This window comes from Chiloscyllium punctatum, chromosome 10, assembly GCF_047496795.1.
Source record: "Chiloscyllium punctatum isolate Juve2018m chromosome 10, sChiPun1.3, whole genome shotgun sequence".
NCBI lineage: Eukaryota > Metazoa > Chordata > Chondrichthyes > Orectolobiformes > Hemiscylliidae > Chiloscyllium > Chiloscyllium punctatum.
Window position 1 is genome coordinate 36850084 of NC_092748.1, and position 25423 is coordinate 36875506.

At 42.5% G+C, this 25423-nt stretch overlaps 1 protein-coding gene across 1 annotated transcript in view; it reads right to left on the reverse strand.

Annotated features, from left to right (window-relative positions):
- Positions 1 to 25423, reverse strand: part of plcl1 (phospholipase C like 1) — a 330762-nt gene that overhangs the window by 57908 nt on the left and 247431 nt on the right. Inside the window, exons 2-3 of the mRNA XM_072578930.1 lie at positions 9886 to 12354; positions 7914 to 8117 (exon numbers count right to left, since the gene is read on the reverse strand). Coding sequence (XP_072435031.1) covers positions 7914 to 8117; positions 9886 to 12354 — 2673 coding nt within the window. The remainder of the gene's footprint in view (positions 1 to 7913; positions 8118 to 9885; positions 12355 to 25423) is intronic.

Genomic DNA, 25423 nt, shown 5'->3' on the forward strand with positions numbered 1-25423 from the left:
ATAAATTTTGCATAATTTCATAAATAATTTAATAGGGTGTGAAAACTAAGGAAATGTAGTATTGAAGTGCAAAAGCATCCTGTAAATGGATTGGAGATGTTCCATGAGGGTTATCAGAGGCTAGTAATATCAAATGCCAGTATCCATGGATGTGTGTTGCATATAGCTGGTGCACTCGGAGCGTGCACTGTGACTTTGGTGCCTGGTGTTCTACATGGAGCTCCTTTGGAGCAAGCAGCAAGCTAAATTTGCCAGGTATACTCATGTCGAGTTTTGTCAAGTTTGTTTGGCAAGTTTGGTAAGATAGGCAGCTGAACATGAATGAGGCAAGTTAAGCTATCAACAAGACATTTAACAACCAATAATCTGCCATAATTGGTATCATGTCACTGCCTAAGCAAGAAAATCATCAAGCTACTTGTGCAAAGTGTACAAAATACTCCTGATGTTGAGATTGGTCTTGCTGCACATGTTGCCCAATACTGCACCAAATCTGCTCTCAATCTTTCTAAATTTGTCAAAATCTGATCATGCTTGATAAGCAATCGAGAAATAATCATTTTAATAAATTTAGTCCATGAAATTTAGCAATTTAGCCAAACTTGGGGCAGCAAACGTGGCTCAGTGGTTAGCACTACTGCCTCACAGCACCAGGAACCTGGGTTCAATTCCACCCTCAGATGACTGTTTGTGTGCAGTTTGAACATCGTCTGCGTCAATTTCTTTCTGGTGCTCCGGTTTCCTCCCACAGTCCAAAAATGTGCAAGTTAGGTGGATTGGCTGTACTAAATTGCCCATAGTATCCAGGGATGTGTATGTTAGGTGGATTAGCCATAAGAAATGCAGGGCTGCAGGGCTATAGGGCTAGGGCAGGAGTGTGAGACTGGGTGGGATGCTCTTTGGAGAGTCAGTATGGACTTGTTGGGCCGAATGGCCTGTTTCCACACTATATGGAATCTGTGAATTTCTAAAAAGGAACTTACTTCTTAACCTACTTCCATATGGTAAAGTGCTAAGGCCGTACTTTGTTTCTTCTTTGGTAAAGATATAACCCAGGTCCACATTATAACTTCATTCTTCCACTAGTCATAAGACTCAATTAAGAAAGCAAGGGTATGTAATCATAATTCAAACTTTGCATCTGGACTCAACCATCCTCTGCTACCAGTCTCTGTTACCAGTGCTATACACCAGAGGATAGCAGTATTTAAACACAGTCCAAGTCCACATTTATAGTGAGAACTTTATTTCAGAAAACCATACTGCATAAAACTCACAACCATCTGATTGTTAGTTCTCCATATTTATGCACCAATTCACACCTAATTAATTCCTTGTTAATATATCTTTCACATTAGGGTTCTTGCGACGTAGTGATAATGCCCCTGAGGCAGGAGGCCAGGGTTCAAATCCATCCGTTCCAGAGGTGCATAATAACACATCTGAACAGGTTGTTTAGAAAATATTGATATCCTGCATATGTTCCCTTGTTCCATTAAGTCCCAGTTACACTCCTTCACACCTTATTAGATGATAACACTCTTCCTATCTCTCCCCTTTCGCGCTGACACTTATTTCCTCTCTCCCTATTAATACAGGCACTCATTCCAACACTTCTCCTTCTCAGAGGCCCTCTTCTCTATTCTTTCACAGAGATTCTTTTCACTTCTCTCCCATTTCACAGAGACACCTTTCTTCTCTCTTCCGTTTCATAGATGCTCTTTCATTTGCTTCCCTTTTGAGGGAGACTCTTCACCTTCACAGAGCTACTCTTCACTTTTCCCCCTTTTACATAGATATTTTATCCCTCTCTCCACTTTCACAAAGTCACTCTTCACCTTAACCCCTTCCACAGAGACACTCTTCTCCCCTCTCCCCTTCCAAAGAGACACTCTTTGCCCCACTTTTGCAGAGACACTCTTCTTTTGTCTTTCCTTTTATCTCTTTACAAAATCGGAAAGGAAACCAATTGCTGATTTTCACCTACTGACAGTCTTTAGCTGATGAATCACATTAACAACAGTGCTTGTGGAGGTAAAGTTCCATCTTCACATTAATGATATCCTCCATTGTGTTGTGTGGCACAACTATTCTGCTAAATGGAATTGATTTGAAGCAGACCTAAATTGAAACTGGGTACAGGTTATCCCCGACTTACAAATATCCAACTTATGAGTGCTTGAACTTACAAAGGAGATCCCATATTACAGGTTGTTCTGCTATAACAAAACTGATGAATTGGGAACACTGTTTCTAAAGTGCGAACTTTTAAAGTGTGTATTGGTTATATTGAGATTTCAGCCCTATGGTTTAAATTGTGCTGCTATTACATGGTTTTCTTGTAGCATGGGATTGTACAAGAATGGAACTACTGCTTTTCAGCAAAACTGGCTGTACTGTTAATTTTAATGATCCAATGTGAATTATTTGTTGTATTTATGAACAAATATTTTAGATATACTATATTGTGATCCGACTATTATACAATCAATGTACTAACATAGGGTCAGAATCCATTCGTAATGTGGGGACTGCTTATATCCAAGAGGCACTTCGCTCCAGCAGTAGCGGAATTGTTTTCAACCATGATCTATAACTATTGACCTGGTATATCCCCGCTCTACCATAACCATGAATCTGAGAGATCAACCTTGTTTCATTGAATAGTGCAGGAGGACATGCAGGATCAATACCAGACATACCTAATAACGAAGTATCAGCCTGGTGAAACTAAAACATAGGTCTATGTGCATGCCAGTTGAAGCAGCATGGGATACTTAGGGCTAAGCAATCCCACAACCAATGGTTTGCATATAAGTTCAGCAATCCTGCTACAACTAGTCATGAACGGTGGTGGATAATTAAACAGCTAACAGGAGAAAGCGGCTCCATAAACATAGAACATAAAACAATACAGCACAGAACAGGCCCTTCGGCCTCAATGGTGCGCCGACCTGTGGACTTTTCTCAGCTCGTCCTCCTACACTATCTCAAAATCATCCATGAGCTTATCTAAGGATCATTTAAATCTCCCGAACGTGGCTGAGTTGACTACCTTAGCAGGTAGGGCATTCCACGCTCTTACCACTCTCTGTGTAAAGAACTTGCCTCTGACATCAGTCTTAAATCTAAGGCCCCTCAATTTGTAGTTATGCCCTCTTGTACAAGCTGACGTCATCATCCCAGGAAAAAGACTTTCACTGTCGACCCTATCTAATCCTCTGATCACCTTGTAGGTCTCTATCAAATTCCCCCTTAGCCTTCTTCTTTCCAATGAGAAAAGACCCAAGTCTCTCAGCCTTTCCTCAGAAGACCTTCCCTCCAGACCAGGCAACATCCTAGTAAATCTCCTCTGCACCTTTTCCAATGCTTCCACCTCCTTTTTGTAATGGGGTGACCAGAACTGTCCACAATATTCCAATTGTGGCCGCACCAGCGTTTTGTATAGTTGCAGCATGATATTGTAGTTCCAGAACTCAATCCCTCTACCAATGAAACCTAGCAAACCGTATGCCTTCTTAATAGCACTGTCCACCTGGGTGGCGACTTTCAGGGATCGATGCACATGGACTCCAAGATCCCTCTGCACATCCACACTATCAAGAATCTTTCCACTGACCAAGTACTCTGCCATCCTGTTATTCTTCCTAAAATGCATCACCTCAGATTTAACTGCATTGAACTCAATTTGCCACCTCTCAGCCCAATTCTGCAGTTTATCCAAATCCCCCTGCAACCTGTAACATTCTTCCAAACTGTCCACTCCTCTACCGATTTTAGTTCGTCTGCAAATTTACTAATCCATCCACCTATGCCTGCGTCTAAGTCATTTATAAAAATGACAAACAGCAGTGGTCCCAAAACAGATCCTTATGGAACACCACTAGTAACTGGACTCCAGACTGAACATTTTCCATCAACCACCACTCGCCGCCTTCTTCCAGAAAGCCAGTTTCTAATCCAAACTGCTAAATCACCCTCAACTCCATGCCTCTGCATTTTCTCCATCAGCCTACCATGTGGAACCTTATCAAAGGCTTTACTGAAGTCCAAGTATACCACGTCAACTACCCAACCCTCATCTACATGCTTCGTCACCTTCTCAAAAAACTCAATGAGGTTTGTGAGACACGACCTGCCCTTAACGAAACCATGTTGACTATCTGAAATCAAATTGTTGCTTGCTAGATGATTATAAATCTTATCTCTTATAATCCTTTCCAAAACCTTTCCTACAACAGAAGTAAGGCTCACTGGTCTATAATTACCTGGGTCATCTCTGCTGCCGTTCTTAACAAGGGCATAACATTTGCAATCCTCCAGTCCTCAGGTACTAAACCCATAGACAATGACGAATCAAATATCAAAGCCAAAGGCTCTGCTATCTCCTCCCTAGCTTCCCAGAGAATCCTCAGATAAATCCCATCCGGCCCAGGGGACTTGTCTACTTTCACTCCTTCTAGAATTGATAACACCTGTGCATAACTAACCTTAATCCTTTCTAGTCTAATATCTCGTACCTCATTTTTCTCCTCTACAATATTCTCCTTTTCCTGAGTAAACACCGATGAGAAATGTTCATTTAGCACCTCTCCGATCTCCACAGGGTCCACACTCAACTTCCAACTTTTGTCTTTGATTGGCCCTATTCCTAGCCTAATCAACATTTTATTCCTCACATACCTATAGAAAGCTTTAGGGTTCTCCTTTATTCTATTTGCTAAAGACTGCTCGTGTCCTCTTAATGCTCTTCTTAACTCTTTCTTTAAATCCTTCCTACCTGATCTGTAGCTCTCCATTGCCTCATCTGTACTATTTAGCCTCATCAACACATAAGCCTCTTTCTTCTTCTTAACAAGAGATGCAATTTCTGTAGTAAACCACGGTTCCCTTACCTTATCACTTCCTCCCTGCCTGCCAGGGTCATATCTATCAAGGACATGTAATATCTGTTCCTTAAATCAGCTCCATATTTCGATTGTCTGCATCCCCTGCATTTTGCTACCCCATTATATGCATCCTAATTCTTGCCTAATCGCATTATAATTGCCCTCGCCCCATCGATAACTCTTTACCTGTGGCATGTATCGATCCCTTTCCATCGCTAAACTAAACGTAACTGAATTATGGTCACTCTCTCCAAAGTGCTCACCTACAACTAAATCAAACACCTGGCCTGGTTCATTACCAAGCACGAGATCACGTGTGGCCTCCCCTCTTGTCGGCCCTTCGACATACTGTGTCAGGAAACCCTCCTGTACACATTGGACAAAAACTGATCCATCCGACGTACTAGAGCTATAACATTTCCAATCATTGTTGGGGAAGTTAAAGTCCCCCATAATGACCGCCCTGTTCCTTTCACTCCTACCTAGGATAATGTTGCTAATCCTCTCTTCCACTTCCCTGGAACTCTGCGGAGGCCTATAAAAAACTCCAAGAAGTGTGACCTCTCCTATCCCGTATTTAACCTCAGCCCACAGTACCTCAGTAGACAAGTCCTCATCAGAAGTTCTGTCAGCCACCGTTATACTATCTTTGACTAACAAGGCCACGCCTCCCCCTCTTTCTCGCCTTGCTTGTTTTTAATTAAAGATCTCAACCCTGGAACCTGGAACATCCATTCCTCACCCTGCTCTATCCATGTCTCCGAAATGGCCACAACATCGAAGACCCAGGTACCTATCCATGCTGCAAGCTCACCTACCTTATTTCGGATACTTCTGGCATTGAAGTAGACACACTTCAAACCACTTCGCTGTCTGCCAGCATATTCCTGTGACCCTGAAATCCTGTCCCTATCCTTCCTACCCTCATCCTCCTGTGCACCTGTAGCTACACCTCCGGTTTCCATCCCCCTGCTGAGCTAGTTTAAATCCACCCGAATAGCACCAGCAAATTTCCCACCCAGGATATTAGTACCCTTCTGGTTCAAGTGAAGACCGTCCTGTCTGTACAAGTCCCACCTTCCCCAGAATGAACCCCAATTATCCAAAAACCTGAAACCCTCCCTCCTGCACCATCCTTGCAGCCACGTGTTCAGCTGATATCTCTCCCTATTCCTTGCCTCGCTATCACGTGGCACGGGTAACAATCCAGAGGTAACAACTCTGTTTGTTCTAGTTCTCAGCTTCCACCCTAGCTCCGTGAAATCCTGCCTTACATCCCTATCCCTCTTTCTACCTCTGTCATTGGTACCTACATGGACAAAGACTTGAGGCTGGTCACCCTCTCCCTTCAGGAACCCGAAGATACGATAAGACATCACGGATCCTGGTACCTGGGAGGAAACACACCAACCGCGAGTTTCATTCGTTCCCGACAAACCTTCTATCTGAGCCTCTAACTATTGAGTCCCCAGTGATTAACATTCTCCTCCTTTCCCTCCTTCCCTTCTGTGCAACAGGGACAGGCTCTGTGCTAGAGACCTCGGCCCCACTGCTTGCCCCGGTAAGTCGTTCCCCTCAACAGTATCCAAAACAGTATACATGTTTTTCAGGAAAATGACCACAGGGGATCCCTGCACTGATTGTTTGTTCCCCTTTCGAACAGTCACCCAGCTTTCTTCTTGCCTAGGAGTAACTGCTTCTCTGTAACTCCTATCACAGCCTCTGCCTCCCAAATGATCCGAAGTTCATCCAGCTCCCCTCCAGTTCCCTAACACGGTCTTGGAGGAGCAAGAGTTGGGTGCACTTCCTGCAGATGTACTTGGATGGGACACTATTGGCGTCCTTGACCTCAAACATCCTGCAGGAGGAACATTTCTCTCTCTGCCATCCCTGCTAGTCCCCTAGTCACAAAGTAAAAAAGATTCGCTTACCTGATATGTCCCTGGTCTTTAAAGTTAGAGAAGGTGGTTGGGTGGTTGAGAAGACACTGACTTATATGGCAATAAGAAGTCCCTCCTTTCCCAGAAACCTCTGCTCTCTGACTTCAAAGTTAAAAGCACAAATCAGTGACTTACCGCTCCCGGCAGTCCCCTGATGCAAGCTGCCGCTGAAAACATCCCCATCTTTAACAATGGGGAGCCCCATTAGCACATCAATGCAAAAGACAAGGTTGAAGCATAAACATTCATCTTCTTCTCCTGAGTTACAGTCACAAATACTAGTTTTCTGCCAATGTGATTCACTTCACTTGATTTCAAGCAGAGGCTGAAGGTACCAAATACTGCAAAGGACATGGCTCCTCATAACATCCCAGCAATAGCACTGAATACATTACTTCAGAACTAGCCATGTATCGAACCAAATTCCCTTACCGGTATTTTAAAAACTGTATATTGCAGCCTTGAATATTCTTAATTATCTGTACTCAATAGCACTTTTCTTATCAACTTAGATTTTTCCTGAACTTAATTAATACAAACTATTAGCTAAAGTAAGAAATGAATTATATTCCTTAACTAAGAATCAATTTTAAATCAAAGGAACAAAAAAAGAGACAATTAAGGATTGATAAACAGGAATGTATTATTGATTCATAGAAATGTCTTAGGAATGAATGAAGTCAATCACCAGTGGAACCATGTTTCAAAATTTTTAAAAACCATATATCTTAATTACTATGTCAGCAACTAGCACTGAAAATCTGCTTGACTGGAAGTACTGTAGAATAAAGATGTCTCAGTTTCTAAATAGACAATGAAGACATTTTCAAAGGTTTTCTATCTGCTTCTGGAATGAGCAATAACTTCTGAAGTAAGCTCTTTAATTTTGAATTGTCCACTTTTCTTGATAGTTGTACATCTCAAAAAGATTTTGCCATTTAAAAGATAATATCTGCCTATAATTAATTGTGTTGTAAGTGCATTAACAAGTTGAAAATAACTAAAGGCAGGAATCAGTAGTTCACATTATTGAATGTACAAAACATATGAATGTTTTGGGTTGTATATTTAAAAATATCCCTACCTGGTCATATGATGACAAAATCTTCTTTTGGACATCTGATAGTGTTCCAATTGGTTCCAAATATGGGTATTTGTCCTTCATGTTGAGTGTTACTGTAGAAGTGTTGACATTGTTCAATAATCTTGACGACATAGTCAGTATGCACTGAGTTAGATTGGCAGTAGGAGCTAAGGCACATATTTCCTTAAACGAGATTATGGCATTCTGTACAGAAGGAGAAAGTAGAAAATAACAGTAACTAAGCTAGCAGAAAAGACTTGGTTGGTCATTTTATGAATTAACTGTTATTAACACACATTTCCTAAAACTGCAAACTGTGTTGGTCAGGAAAATAAAAGAAAGGGAAAATATTGCTTAAAATAATTGAAATTAATAATTGCAATTGCAAACTAAGAAGAAAGGTTGACCAAACTTCTAAAAATGCAATTGTTTATCTTTATTTGTACTTATGTAATAGGTCTTATATTTCTGATTTTTTTTCTTTTTGCATTGGGTCCATGTAGCATGGATTGATAATATATCACTGTTAAAGCACTACATTTATTGAGATCATTTGAAAAGATTCTCATCACCTATCAGCTCTCATTCAGAAATCATGGAAAAAAATTTTGAAAGTTCATACTTTCATTTCAAACAATAGGTACCCCATAGTGAATATAATTTTATTAGTTTTCAAATAGTGATGGAAAAAGATAGATCAGATCTAAAAGTTAAAATTCTAAATTGGAAAAAAGTCATTTTGACGGCATTAGGCAAGAACTTTCAAAAGTTGATTGGGGGTGGATGTTTGCAGGTAAAGAGATGGCTGGAAAATTGGAAGCCTTCAAAAATGCGATAACGAGAGTCCAGAGAGAGTACATTCCTGTTAGGGTGAAAGGCAAGGCTTGTAAGTGGAGAGAATGCTGAATGACTAGAGAAACTGATGTTTTGGTCAAGAATAAAAAGGAAGCATATGTCAGGTATGGACAGCAGAAATTGAGTGATTCCCTAAAAGAGTATAAGGGCAGTAGGAGTATATTGAAGAGGGAAATCAGGAGGGTATCATGGTAACTGGTTAGCAAGGTTAGATCACATGGAAGAGAGTGAGAACTAACTATGTGAATACAGAACTGGCTTGAAGGTAGAAGACAGAGGATGGTGGTGGAGGGTTGCTTTTTCAGACTGAAGGCCTGTGACCAGTGGAGTGCCACAAGGACTGATGCTGGGTCCATGGCTTTTTGTCAATTATGTAAATGATTTGGATGTGAACATAGGAGGTATAGTTAGTAAGTTTGCAGATGACACCAAAATTGGAGGTGTAGTGGACAGTGAAGAAGGTTACCTCAGACTACAAGGGGATCTTGATTAGGTGGACCAATGGGTCGAGGAGTGGCAGAAGGAGTGTAATTTAGATAAACATGAGGTGTTGCATTTTGGAAAGGCAAATCAGAGCAGGACTTATACACTTAATGGTAAGGTCCTGAACAAAGAGATCTGGGAGTGTAAGTTCATATTTCCTTGGAATTGGGAGTCACAGGTAGATATGATAGTGAAGAAGGCCTTTTGTAACTTTGCCTTTATTGATCAGTGCATTGATTATTAGAGTTGGGAGGTCATGTTGCGTTCTACAGGACATGATATCATATAAGGGATATGATGAAGGGTTAAATTCTATGAATATTTTAGAGTTTCAGTGAAGGTAGTTGAAGGAGTTGGAGGAATGCAGCAATTTTGGTTGGTTACAAATACAGATTGAAATAGGGAGAGGCAGTGGAGGGTTGCCACAAGATCCCTATTCATAGAACACTGTTGACCAAGTTTTGAAGGAATAGGGCAATGAATGTTTTGGTGCTATTTTACATCCTTAAGCTTAGCAAATCCAGTTGGAAACTGATTTTAAACACTCATGTTAAACAGGGCTTAGTTGCTTACTGCAACCTCATCCAGTTACAATTGTAAACATTACAATACATTTTTTCTCCAATTTCATTACCTGCATATTTTCTCGGATATCTGCAGCTTCTCGTAATGGTTGGCCTGCAATTTTGAACGCATCGTCAACAACCTTGATCCCAGTATTTCTTAACATTGTGTATTTTATTGTGTTCTTTCCTTTTCTGACAGAATATCCACGCTTGTGAGCCTTTCCCCCACCTCTTCGGTCTGTTATTGCAATGTGAACAAAAAGTGTAGCAAGCTCAATTTCTTCCCCAGTGAATGAGTGTAAAGGGATATGCCGATAACCGGACTGTAAACACTCATATGGGATTGTGTACTGGCCAATAAATTCATCTCCAATGTAGTCATCATCTAAAACAACAAATCGAAGTGTTACAAGCTCAGGCAGGTTGATTTCAAATTCAAAACTTTCATCAAAAATAGGATTCTCTCCATTTAAATGAACAGTCCTTGTCCTCACTTCTGCACAATCTGCAGGAATGCCGCGGATTTCCAAATACACATATGGATCGATGACATCTCCTTTTGTTCCAGAACCTCTTGGCTTTGGAAACATCTGACCACTAATAATCTTTACATGTAGAAGCTGAGGTAAGGATCCAGGAACTATTCCTTTAATATATGCATTGAAGTAGGACACCTCATCACGCATAACTGCAGGGCGTAGGACATAGCCACAACACCCATTCTGTCGAAACCAACCAACATTAAGATCCAACATTGGACCAGGGGTCTGATAATTGATGGTTACCAGTTGGCAGCCACAATTCCAAAATTCTTGTGGATTCAAATTGCTTGACTCAAATCCAAAATTGCTAGGATACACTCGTGACAGAAATCTCTTATTGTAGTTCACAAAGTCATCTGGATATTCATTTGCCAATGCACGTGCCTCACCTTCACCAAAATCACACATTTCCCAATATTTCTGCCTCTTCATTGAATTATGAAAATTGTTGAATTGTACAGTTTTACATAAAGTAACCAAATCAGAGAGCTCCCTACATAGATGAATAGTCCGCTTAGCAACAAAAAATGTATCTGTTAAACTTCGGGAATTTTCTGTTTCTTCATCTTCATCTGTCACATCACCTTCAGCTAAGTCAATGTTTTGCGGCAATTTCTTTCCCTTCAAGATAATTTTCCTCTTTAACTTCTCTGGTGATGGGAGGTACCTTTGTGTTGAATTTGGTGGTTCTGCAAATATTTTGTTTCCAAGGATCATTTTCAGTTTTTGTGCCATGACCTTTTGTTGCCCTACTGAACAGTGATTTCGCAAACATATAATCAAAGGGTACTCGGAGGTTACAAAGGCATACTGATTGATTACTTTAATGACATTATTGAAGCTGACTGGTGAGGTCACATTGTTGCGTTTACTGACAACTGGTTCATTTGGACCGTCATATACATCAAGTTCAATACTTCTGCAGCCCAACTTTAAGGCCCTAATATATCCAAGCAGATCAGAAGGGCTTCTAGCGGTGTTTTCTGTAATATAGGTGTTATAAGATGCATTGATATAGTAATGGGATAGAGGTTGAGTCATATCTTGACAGACTTTTTTGTGCTCTGGATCAAATATATTGCATTCTGGTGATATGAGGTACCGAGTAAAGCCATCAATACTGAAATTACCATTCAGCTGACCTTGTTTTGAAGGCTCATACCTTCGTATAAGATCAAGGCACATTTCTTCAGTTGCATTGATCATTCCTTGTTCAGTTTCTAAAAAAAACATCAAGTCTTTGGCATCCAGAAATTCTTTATTCCTAGAAATTTGCACAAGCAAGAAATACACCTCAGGCCTAGTGCAAAGATCATAGTAAATGTCAGTAAATTCCTCCTTTGTTACCCAAGTAGCTAGTTTCCCTTTATTACTTTGTAACTCTCTAATTTTAATTCTGATTTTTGATTCTTTTAAACCATGATTGAGTTGCATTATCAACTTCACAGCTTCATCTTCCAACATAATTCCATTGCTGGCTTTACTATTTTCACTGAACACAGAATGAAGCCATGTGGTCCTTAGCGCATTCTGGCTCCCATCTATCAAATTCAATGTTTGCTTATTATGTGAAATGACGTAACGGAGGCCTGTAACCCAGATATTAGCAATATCTGCAGAACTGGCTACCAAATCCAAAGACTCATAGTTTTCTCCATATATTAATGAGAATGAACAGTCTTCACAAATCTGATCCACAACTGCACAACTTCTGAAAGTCTCTGTATTTTTTCCAACTCGGACTTCTTTAAGAGAAGAAATTTCAAGTTTAGCCTTTTCAGGATCCTTCTTGGAAGGTTCCCAACGTAAAGCCTGAAGGTCAGGATCTAAAGTAAAAAAGCGACTATAGATTCGAGTATTTGAACGTATTTTCTTCAACTCACAGCCAGCTTGCATGAAGCTGATACAGTCACTGGCATTGTTAATTTTCCTTTCAGAAGGCATGCTACTGAATGATACAGTTTTCTTCTGTTCGTGCTTCTGTTTTGTAGAATCCTATGGGAAAAATGCAAAACAAGGATGATTATGTAAGTTTTGACATTATTGAGTTATGAAGTATAAGTTTTTTGTCTTTTTCATTTTTTTCTCTTCTTCACCACTTGCCATTCCCAAATGAAAAGATAAATCTATTTTCATAAGAATGGCATTAGAAGTGCATAAATATTCTAATCATAAAAACAGTACATTCCAAGAGAAGTCTATGCTGGCTGTTATATTGAACAACCCAGTCATTCCCACTTTTCCCTTTATCCTTGTACCATCCTTGTTTCAACTGTTTATCTACTTCAATCTTGAATCAGTACCCATCATACTATCTGACATTATCTACCAAACTTAATCACTAATTAACTAGAAAGGCTAATCCCCATATCAGGAGAAAGTGAGGACAGCAGATGCTGGAGACCAAAGTTGAAAAGTGTGGTGCTGGAAAAGCACAGCAGGCCAGGCAGTATCTGAGGAGCAGGAGAATCGACGTTTCGGGCATAAGCCCTTCTTCAGGAATGAGGCTGGTGTGCCAAGTGGGCTGAGATAAAAGGTAGTGGGGGTGGGGGGGGAATTTGGGGGAGGGGTGATGGGAATATGATAGGTGGAAGGAGGTGAGGGTGAGGGTGATAAGCTGGAGAGGGGGTGGGGGCGGAGAGGTTGGGAAGAAGATTGCAGGTCAAGAGGGCGGTGCTGAATCCGGGGGTTGGGACTGAGATAAGGTAGGGGGAGGGGAAATGAGGAAGCTGGAGAAATCTACATTCATCCCGTGTGGTTGGAGGGTTCCTAGGCGGAAGATGAGGCGCTCTTCCTCCAGGCGTTGTGTGGCCAGGGTCTGGCAATGGAGGAGGCCGAGGACCTGCATGTCCTTGGCGGAGTGCCCCCATGCCTAACTCCGCCCCCAATCTAGCTCCAGCCCCACACCAGGTCCTAGCTCCCAGCCCTGCCGTATTTTCACCATCCCTCCAGACCTCCTCCTCTCTGAGGATGAACAATCAGTCCTCAGCAGAAGCCTCACCTTCATCCCCCTACGCTCCCGGATCAATGAGTTCGACATGCAGTTAGACATCGAGCATTTCTTCCGCCGCCTTTGCCTCTGCACCTACTCCTTCAACCAGGACTCTCGCCCACCCTCTGACGACCCCTTCTCCCGCCTCCAACACACCCCATCTACCTGGTCACCCCGTGCTGGCCTCTTACCCGCCCTCAGTCTCTTCATACCCAACTGCCACTGTGACATTGACCGCCTCAACCTGTCCACCCCTCTCACCGACTCCAACCTCTCATCCTCATAACACGCAGCCCTCCACTCCCCCTGCTCCAACCCCAACCTCACCATCAAACCGGCAGACAAGGGAGGCGCAGTGGTAGTTTGGCGCATCGATCTTTACACCGCTGAAGCTAGATGCCAACTCGCGGATACCTCCTCCTACTGCCCCCTGGGCCATAACCCCACCTCCCACCACCAAACCATCATCTCCCAGACCATCCATAACCTCATCACCTCAGGGGATCTCCCATCCACCGCCTCCAATCTTACAGTCCCACAACCCCGCACCGCCCATTTCTATCTCCTGCTCAAAATCCACAAACCCGACCCATTGTCTCAGCCTGCTCCTGCCCCACCGAACTCATTTCTGCATACCTCGACACTGTCCTGTCCCCCTTAGTCCAAGAACTCCCCACCTACGTTTAGGACACCACCCACGCCCTCCACCTCCTCCATGATTTTCACTTCCCCAGCCCCCAACGCCTTATCTTCGCCATGGACATCCAGTTCCTATACACTTCCATGCGCCATCACAAAGGCCTCCAAGCCCTCCGCTTCTTCATCTCCCGCCGACCCAACCAGTACCCTTCCACTGACACCCTCCTTCGACTGACTGAACTGATCCTCACTCTTAACAACTTCTCCTTCCAATCCTCCCACTTCCTCCAAACCAAAGGAGTAGCCATGGGCACCCGCATGGCCCCAGCTATGCCTGCCTCTTCGTAGGATATGTGGAACAGTCCATCTTCCGCAGCTACACTGGCACCATCCCCCACCTTTTCCTCTGCTACATCGATGATTGTATTGGCGCTACCTCATGCTCCCACAAGGAGGTCGAACAGTTCATCTACTTTACTAACACCTTCCACCCCGACCTCAAATTTACCTGGACCGTCTCAGACTCCTCCCTCCGCTTCCTAGACCTTTCCATTTCTATCTCGGGCAATCGACTCGACACAGACATTTACTACAAACCGACTGACTCCCACAGCTACCTAGATTACACCTCCTCCCACCCTTCCCCCTGTAAAAACACCATCCCATACTCCCAATTCTTTCGCCTCCGCCGCATCTGCTCCCAGGAGGACCAATTCCATTAGCAAACAGCCCAAATGGCCTCCTTCAAAGACCGCAATTTCCCCTCCGACGTGGTTGACGATGCTTTCCACCGCATCTCCTCCACTTCCCGCACCTCCGCCCTTGAACCCCGCCCCTCCAGTCGCCACCAGGACAGAATCCCACTGGTCCTCACCTTCCACCCCACCAACCTTCGAATACATCGTATCATCCTCCGTCATTTCCGCCACCTCCAAACAGACCCTACCACCAGGGACATATTTCCCTCCCCACCCCTATCAGCGTTCCGGAGAGACCACTCCCTTTGTGACTCCCTCGTCAGGTCCACACCCCCCACCAACCCAACCTCCACTCCCGGCACCTTCCCCTGCAACCGTAAGAAGTGCAAAACTTGCGCCCTCACCTCCCCCCCTAACCTCCCTCCAAGGCCCCAATGGATCTTTCCATATCCATTGCAAATTCACCTGCACCTCCACACACATCATTTACTGTATCCGCTGCACCCGATGTGGTCTCCTCCACACTGGGGAGACAGGCCGCCTACTTGCGGAACGTTTCAGGGAACACCTCTGGGACACCTGCACCAACCAACCCAACCACCCCGTGGCTGAACACTTTAACTCCCCCTCCCACTCCGCCAAGGACATGCAGGTCCTTGGCCTACTCCATCGCCAGACCCTGGCCACACAACGTCTGGAGGAAGAGCGCCTCATCTTCCACCTAGGAACCCTCCAACCACACAGGATGAATGTAGATTTCTCCAGCTTCCTCATTTCCCCTCCCCCACCTTATCTCAGTCTCAACCCCCGGATTCAGCACCACCCTCAGGACCTGCAATTTTCTTCCCGATCTCTCCGCCCACACCCCCTCTCTGGCCTATCACCCTCATCCTCACCTCCTTCCACTTATCGTATTCCCAGTGCCCCTCCCCTAAAATCCACCTCCCCACCTTTTATCTCAGCCCGCTTGGCACACCAGCCTCATTCCTGAAGAAGGGCTTATGCCCGAAACGTCGATTCTCCTGCTCCTCGGATGCTGCCTGGCCTGCTACGCTTTTGCAGCACCTCACTTTTCAATCCCCATATCACCCCGGGAAGATGCTAAAAAAAGGTCCACAGGAATGAAACCAGATGAATAGCCTGGTATCAACCTAATTAGATTCAGTCCTATTGACCATTAAAGTCCTTCTTACAAACCTCTTGAGGTGTTGAACAGGCTAATCAGGCAGCAGCAAAACAGTCATGCTTTATAATGTTCTAGATGCCACTCCTGAATATGTCCTGTTCCATTGGTTGACTGAGCAGTAATACATAATCAGAAGAGAATTAACCTGGGAGTCCTCAACATTGACTCCAGGCACCACAAAGTCTTTTGGCATTTGGTCAAAATGGACAATCTCATTGGTTATCACATATCAGCCCACCCAGCTGATGAAACAATATTTCTTCACGTTACACACCACTTCGAGGAAGTACTGAGGGTGGCAAGGACACAGAATGTATTCTGACTGGGGGACGTCAAGGCCCATCTTTCTTGTCCTGTGAAAATATAAGGAACTATGCAGGGCAGCACCAGAGTGACAGTGCTTGTCCAGGTAAACAACAGATGTTAAAATATAGAGTAGGCACCAATGATGCCAGTCAATTCCTAGATATCTGATGAGTGGTAAGGTGTCTAGAACAGGGTGTGGCAAGATGGTGCTGGAATAAATGAAAGGGACTCTATAGGGGCAGGGTAAGTCGTTACTGTGGTGAGTTTGGCAAGATATGGGAAGAAAACATACTTGGCATCACTCTGAAAACCCTGCAAAGACTTGGACTTTAGACAAAAACGTAAGATTCAGTCTGAAGTGTTTCATCAGTAATAAATGACTATAGTTATTTGAGGAAGCAACATTTGGATGTAAGTTTAAGCCATGGGATTTCTTTTATGAAGAAACCAAATCAGAAACAGACAGTTTTCTGGACCAAGTGTGACCCTGTGTATTGGCACTGGAGACATTGATTAAAATCTATTTTAATCCATGTTGTGTTCACTGTGATTCTGGATATATGTGACAACACTCAAGTTTCTCAATGACTCATTTCCACCTGGAGTTCACAGAGATTTCAGCATGAGGGGTTTTACACTGAAGTACATATACCAGTCAGTCAACTAAAATCAAGTCCCAACAAACCTCGTTGATCATTTCTGCCTGCCGTGCTTGTCACTTTATGGTACATCATACTTGTCTGTTTTGTGCCATCTTCGCACAGGTAGCTTGTCTGTAACTGCTTTGTGACATTTTACATCGACCTAGTTCTACGTCTACTTCTCTTTCTGCTGCTCTCCACTTTGCTCCCTAGAAGAGGTCTCTGTAACTTTTCAGCTCTGACCAAAATGGTCAAAATACTGACATGGCAAAAGTGAGGACTGCAGATGCTGGAGATCAGAGTCTAGATTAGAATGGTGCTGGAAAAGCACAGCAGGTCAGGCAACATCCGAGGAGCAAGAAAATCGACGCTTCGGGTAAATTTCCTGATGAAGGAATTTTGCCCAAAATGTTGATTTTCCTGCTCCTCGAATGCTGCCTGACCTGCTGTGCTTTTCCAGCACCACTCTGATCTAGCCCCAAAATACCGACATGCTCTTTTGTAGATTTCTTTTTGGCACTGTAGTTTCAAATTCCTTTTCATTTGCCTCATGATCTGTGAATGGCATTTTTGGCAAATGTCCTAGTATGCAAATTCCAAAAGCTATTGTTTTCTTCCACAGATTTTTATTTATTGTCCAGGTTACTGAGTCATACAGAAAAATAAATAGAATGCAGATATCTGTGTTTTTCCCTTGTTATAAACTTGAATTTTCTCAGTTGTTAATATACCCTTAGTCTTCACACAATCACTTTTTGTCCTTTTTTATGAACTTAGCATTGCATCCTCCATTTTCTAGTATCATCTCTATATTTCTGAGTCCCCATCTCTCTCTCTCTATCTCTCTTGTTATACATGCAGTACCCTATTGCTGTATAATACCAGCATAATACTTGAATTGAGTGCAAACATAAAAAAACATAAATGTGAATGAAAAGAAAACACTGGAAGGAAATAGATTGAAGTCCAATATTTCAATGCAAATATGGAAAAATCTAATACGTACAGAAAGTTGTCAATATCAATCTTTGCACAATGTCCAACTAGATTGGAGAAAATAATTCATAAATTAATTCTGACATCACCAACCCAAAGATACCCAAACATATAAACAGAAAGCAGAAATCATGTACACTGCTTTGCCTGAGGCCCACTGAAGATGTTACCTAGTAGGGTGATGAAATGTCTGGAAATGAACCTCCCAGCTCAGCGAGCAAACCCACATCCAGAACCTCAACCTGAGCCACAAATCTTCTCAAAACTAGCTAATACATCCAAAAATTAATTCTATTTGCTAAGGACTTTTGAATTGTCTGGTACTGTTTAGATAATCATAGTACAGGTTACTAATGACAATTTGCTTGTTTCACCACATTGTTTCATGGGATTTCCCAATTGTCCTTAAACATTGTGATTTGCAAGGATGGCCAGATAAGGGTCAACTACATTACTGTGGATATGGAGTCACGTACAAGCAATTTATATAAGAGTCTGAAATGATTAATACTGAGGTGTGCTTTAATGTCACACACTGTGATGATGTCATATGGAATTTCATGGGATTTTAAGCATTGCAAAAGCAAGATTTGAAATTGAAGCTTTTTCACTTTGCACTTGTCAGAACTGGGAAAAAAGAAACAAACTTGAAAACAATACTGGCAAGGTGGTTCAGTGGTTAGCACTACTACCTCACAGTGCCAGTAACCCGGGTTCAATTCCAGCCTCAGGTGACTGTCTGTGTGGAGTTTGCATGTTCTCCCTGTGTCTGCGTGGTGGTGCTCTGGTTTCCTCCCTCAATTCAAATGTGTGAGGATTAGGCTGGATTGGCCATGCTAAATTGCCCATTGTGTTCAGGGATGTGTAGGTTAAGTGCATTAGTCAGGAGCAAATATAGGATAATAAAGTAGGGGAATGGGTCTGTGTGGGTTACTCTTTGGAGGGTCAATGTGGACATATTGGGCCAAATGGCCTATAGGGATACTATGAAATTGTTAGGGAATTCTGGGTAATCCAAGATGGAGGATGGGAAAAATTTCTGGCTGTAACAGCTGCTCCTTTTTTGAGGTGTTTTAGGTATTGGAAGTGATTTTCTCGAATTCCAGGAGCAGCAGTTACTGTTTTATATGCTGTTACATTGTTTTGAAATTTTGGAAAAGAAAAGGTCAAAACAACAGCAGTTTCAAAAGGGAGAATAACAGACAAAGGATGCACATGGTGAGGTCAGTGCAGGAGAGGGAGAGAGAACCTGCATTTGCTGTTTGAATCCACGTATCGCTGGACATAGGAGTGCGCTGGGAAAATTAACAAACAGTGAAATTCACAACTGATCTTGGAAGAACTGTTTGGGTGAAGTTCACAGCACAGAATCAGATAAGTGAAATGTTTTAACTGTGGCCTACAGAAAGTCTGCAGTAGTGAGTTGAGTGGGTTCTTTCTTGATTATATGTTTTTGAGATATGTCTTTTGATTAAACTTAACATATAAGCTATAACTATTAGTTCAACCTGGGGCAGTGTTTTGTAGAGAAGTAAAACGGTATTATTTTCCGGGTCTGTAGAGTGTAAAGGAGCAAAAATGACCTTTAGTAGAGTGATATGCATTTCTTGTCAGATGTGGGAGTTTAAAGAGAGTTTAAGGGTTACTGTGGATTATATCTGCAATAAATGCTGCTGGTTGCGAATCCTATCAGATCGAATGGATTAGTTGGAGAGACAGTGAAAGGCAATGAGGGATTTGCAACAGCAACAGTATGTGATGCAGGGCAGCTATAGGGAGAGGGGAAAGTCTCAGACACAGTCACATAGTTGGATTAACTCCAGGAAAGATAAGAGAGGTAGGCAGCTAGTGCAGGAGTCTTCTGTGGCTATCCCTATTTCAAACAAGTATGCTGTTTTGGAAAATGTAGGGGGTGATTGATTCAGGGGAACGTAGCACGAACAGCCAAGCTTCTGGTATTGAGACTGGCTCTAACGCAACGAGGGGTACGTCAGGTTCCAAGAGATCAATTGTGTTAGGGGACTCTCTAGTCCGAGGTACAGACAGATATTTCTGTGGCCAGCAGCAAAATATCAGAATGGTGTGTTGCTTTCCTGGTGCCAGGATCAAGGATGTCTCAGAGAGGGTGCAGAATGTTCTCAAGGGAGAGAGGGGCCAGCAAGAGGTCATTGTCCACATTGGAACCAACGATATAGGAGGAGAAAAGGTTGAGATTCTGAAGGGAGATTACAGAGAGTTAGGCAGGAAGTTAAAAAGGAGGTCCTTGAGAGTAGTAATATCTACATTACTCCTGGTGCTACGAGCTAGTGAGGGCAGGAATAGGAGGATAGAGAAGATGAATGCATGGCTGAGGAGCTGGTGTATGGGAGAAGGACTCACATTTTTGGATCATTCGAATCTCTTGTGGGGTAGAAGTGACCTGTTCAAGAAGGACGGATTGCCCCTAAATTGGAAGGGAGGGAGATTTGCTAGAGTTGCTCAAGAGGATTTAAACTAATAAGGTGGCGGGGTGGAACCAGGGAGATAGTGAGGAAAGAGGTCAATCTGAGACTGGTATAGTTGAGAACAGAAGCGAGTCAAACAAGGCAGGCAGGGACATGGTAGGGCTAATAAATTAAACTGCATTTATTTTAATGCAAGGGGCCTAACAGGTAAGGCAGATGAACTCAGGGCATAGTTAGGAACATGGGACTTGGACATCATAGCAATTACAGAAACATTGCTCAGGGAAGGGTAGGACTGGCAGCTAAATGTTCCAGGATACAAATGCTACAGGAAGGATAGAAAGGGAGGCAAGAAAGGAGGGGGAGTGACATTTTTGATAAGGGATAGCATTACAGCTGTAATGAGGGAGAATATTCCTGGAAACACATCCAGGAAAGTTATTTGGTTGGAACTGAGAAATAAGAAAGGGATGATAACCTTATTGGAATTGTACTATAGACACCCTAATAGTCAGAGGGAAATTGAGAAACAAACTTGTAAAAACATCTCAGCTATCTGTAAGAATAATAGGGTGGTTATGGGAGGGGATTTTAACTTTCCGAACATAGACTGGGACTGCCATAGGTTTAGATGGAGAGGAATTTGTGAAGTGTGTACAAGACAATTTTCTGATTCAGTATATGGATGTACCTACTAGAGAAGGTGCAAAGCTTGACCTACTCTTGGGAAATAAGGCAGGGCAGGTGACTGAGGTGTCAGTGGGGGAGCACTTTGGAGACAGCGACCATAATTCTATTCGTTTTAAAATAGTGATGAAAAAGGATAGACCAGATCTAAAAGTTGAAGTTCTAAATTGGAGGAAGGCCAATTTTTGACGATATTAGGCAAGAACTTTCAAAAGCTGATTGGGCACAGATGTTCGCAGGTAAAGGGACGGCTGGAAAATGGGAAGCCTTCAGAAATGAAATAACAAGAATCCAGAAAAAGTATATTCCTGTCAAAAGTTAAGATTAGATTACAGTGTGGGAAACAGGCCCTTCGGCCCAACAAGTCCACACCAACCCACCGAAACGCAACCCACCCAAACCCCTACATTTACATTTACCCCTTACCTAACACTACTGGCATTGGTTAGGCCACTGTTGGAATATTGTGTGCAATTCTGGTCTCCTTCCTATCGGAAAGACGTTGTGAAACTTGAAAGGGTTCAGAAAAGATTTACAAGGATGTTGCCAGGGTTGGAGGATTTGAGCTATAGGGAGAGACTGAACAGGCTGGAGCTGTTTTCCCTGGACTGTTGGAGGCTGAGGGGTGACCTTATAGAGGTTTACAAAATTATGAGAGGCATGGATAGGATAAATAGACAAGGTCTTTTCCCTGGGATGGGAGAATTCAGAACTAGAGGGCATAGGTTTAAGGTGAGTGGGGAAAGATATAAAAGAGACTTAAGGGGCAACTTTTTCATGCAGAGGGTGATACGTGTATGGAATGAGCTGCCAGAAGAAGTGGTGGAACAGTTGCAACAGTTAAAAGGCATTTGGATGGGTATATGAATAGGAAGGGTTTGGAGGGATATGGGCCGGGTGCTGGCAGGTGGGACTAGATTGGGTTGGGATATCTGGTCAGCATGGACAGTTTGGACCAAAGGGTCTATTTCCATGCTGTACATCTCTATGTCTTGATGACTCTATAATAGAGATATCTTTTTATACAGAATGAGAAGAGGATGCTGATTGGTTGGGCCATTATTGGCATGGAGATACATAGCTCACAGTCAATCTTAATTCTCAGACCAAACAGTATATTCTGATTGGTTAGAGCTTAGCTCTGGTAATGCAGTAGAACTTGGCTATCTCCATGAGCACCCCCCTCCCCAATTTTTATTGAAAAAAGTGCAATGTATGTACAAAGGTTTTGGCTCATTTAAAATAAGGTCTTGAGCAACATTCATTTGAAGCTGCACAGTCATGTTGTCACTCCAAATGTATGCAAAGGCTGATCTTAAACTGGTTTCCAGTGTACGCCTTAGTCAAGACTTTTTTATCAAATGATTTCTAGTAGCAGAATTACGCCTGATGGAGGATCTGGTTTGCACTTTTCTGAAGCTTGAAATTATGAGATTTGATGGGATCTTAAGCAATGCTAAAGCAAGACTTGAAACTGAAGCTTTTGACTTTGTGTTTGTCAGAAATAGTAACAAAACAAAATATTTTGTTGATTGAGCACAGTAACATGCAGCCAGCAGGCAAGCAATTTGAGATCATCAGCCATGTCCAAAGTATGATGCATTTGCATGTGCTAGAAGGTATAACATAAATACACAAGACTTTGTTTTATATAGGCCAAAGACGTTTGGACATGCACTGTACCTTTTAAAAAAAACAAAAGGTCATGTGGACAGCTGTATCGCCATGGCAAAGCCTTGACCAATCAGAATATAGCTGCCTTGTCAGATAATTAAAGTTGACAGTTAACCGTTTTTGCTGCATCTCCATGCTCATTATGGCCCAACCAATTAGCACATTCTTCTCAATCTGTACAAAGTGACATCTTTTTTTACACAAGTCTGATCCATATACCTTAGTTTTGATAAGAACAAGATGAAAAGTTTCAACTTCTAGTTTGCTTTTAGCAATGTCTAAGTTATAATCTGCCACTCCTCACCCATTGGCCTAATTGATCATGATCCCTTTGTAATCTTAGATAATTTTCCTCTCTGTCTACTCTACCACCAATTTTGGTGTCATCAACAAACTTACTAACCATGCTTCCTAAATTCTTATGTAAATTATTGACGGACATCCATCACAGGGTTGGGGGGGGGTCGGAGGTTGTAGCAGCATTTACTGAACATTCCTCAATAATTTTTCATTCAAAAACCTGAGTGTTTTACATTTCTAGAGATGAAGAGGGTAAATGTTGATTCTTATTGCACATCGGGTGAGGTGCAGGACCCAGACCTGCCTCAGTTTTTACCCCATTCACATCACATCCAAAATGTTGTATCAAGTGAGAGCTTCAGGATCAGGAAGAAATAGCCACACTAGCAAAACCCCATACATGCTTGTGATCCATTTACAATTGGATGCAACACTGCAAGACTGTACAATGCTGGATCAGATCCACCATCCTAGATAGCATCTATGTTTAACAGAAATTTCTGCGAGGATCAGGTGATAAATGCTGAATCTGTTGATTTAAAGGGTTTTGGAAACAATTGTTGCACTTTCTTGTAACTTTATTTCTCTATTCATCTGAAACTATCAACTTTACATTTCAGTCCTCATTCTGTCAACCTGGGGAAATTTAGTTAACATATCTTAAGGTTCCAATTCCATGTTCTGAATGAGAATTATGGTAACTTATCTCTTTAAACTATTAACCTGGGTCACAAAGCATTAAAACTCTGAAGAGAAACACTAAAATCTGGATGGAAATGTGCATGAACAATACAGCAAACAAACATGACAAGAGAATGGGAAGGTGGCGTCAAACAAAACAAGTTTGATTTCTTGTTTCCCAGATGCTATGTAACCTGCTGAATACTTCAAACATTTTCCCGTTATTATATGCTCTCTGTGAAGATACAATGTCCTAATTGTCTAGAACTATGGGCGGCACGGTGGCACAGTGGTTAGCACTGCTGCCTCACAGCGCCTGAGACCCGGGTCCAATTCCCGCCTCAGGCGACTGACTGTGTGGAGTTTGCACGTTCTCCCCGTGTCTGTGTGGGTTTCCTCCGGGTGCTCCGGTTTCCTCCCACAGTCCAAAGATGTGCAGGCCAGGTGAATTGGCCATGCTAAATTGCCCATAGTGTTAGGTAAGGGGTAGATGTAGATGTAGGGGTATGGGTGGGTTACGCTTCGGCGGGGCGGTGTGGACTTGTTGGGCCGAAGGGCCTGTTTCCACACTGTAAGTAATCTAATCTAACTGCTGACCAATAGCACCATGGAGGAGCCTGTGGCTGCTGCCAAACACTGCACCTCCTGGGGCTTGTGAACAACTGGGGAAAAGGTAAGTGTTGATGGTCAGATCTGTGATTTGGGAGTCACGTGAATTGGTGAGTGTTTGGGAAGGAGGAGAGGGTTAGGGAAGGGGGAGAGGTGATAGAGCTGGAAGCAAGGGCAAAGGGTGACTTTCATTAGGTAACCTGTGACCAAGTGTCCTAGCCTCTGAGTATACATAAATTAGTGTAGGTCAAGGACCACCTAGCTAGCTGATATACAGCCTATACAGTTTAATTAGACCTTTTTCACATGCCCTTACACCTCATGAAGGTCAGAAGATTCAACTTGGTATCACTGATGATTTTGTTACCTTATCTAGGTGTACTGAAGTCCAGGTTTCTCACTCAACCTAAGCCTTCATAAATCAGGGCCTGAACCTCAAATTCACTGTATCATTTTGTTACGACACGGGGTAAACCCCTTTGCTAATTTAAACCCGACACACAGAGAAGCTCGTGTTGTGCCGTAATCTGTTAAATTTCAAGAGGCAAAGAAATATCCCAGATGTCACTATTTCAAGTAAAAATTAATAATTTTATTCTTTAAATCCAACGGAGAACATTAAACAACAACTATTTACAACTCTTTTCTCTCAAACCTATCGATTACCTCCCACTCTACAATACTGGCCCGTTAAATTCCCCCTTAAATTTACGGCAAATCACTTTCAAACCCAGTTGTCGTCTTTGGATGTCGAACTTTCTCTGTAGATTTCTCTAGGTTGGCTTCAGTGTTCTGCTGCACAAATTTCTTATGGACAAGTACCTTTCAGAGAGTTATCCGGCTAGCTTTACATTGGTGTTTGCTTGGCTGCTCTTTGCAGTTTTCCCCCAACTGTTCAAAATGTCCAGTTTTATACCCCAAAACATCAGATCATTTCATTGGTTTGATGTCATTCCAAACAGTAAAATTCAAATTCAACTGGATTTTGGTAAATGTGGCATAATTTAAACTGATTGGCCAAATTTGAATTTGTATTTGTTCCATGGTAATGTAATTCCAGCTACTTGTTTCAACCAAATGTTACATTTAAAATTGTTCACCACACTCTGTGCTTTCTTGCTAGCCTCTCTCTCTCTCTCTTAAAGGTACAGAACACACCTACACCTTCATAACACCTCACTTCTTAAGAAAAAAATGAATCATCATAATGA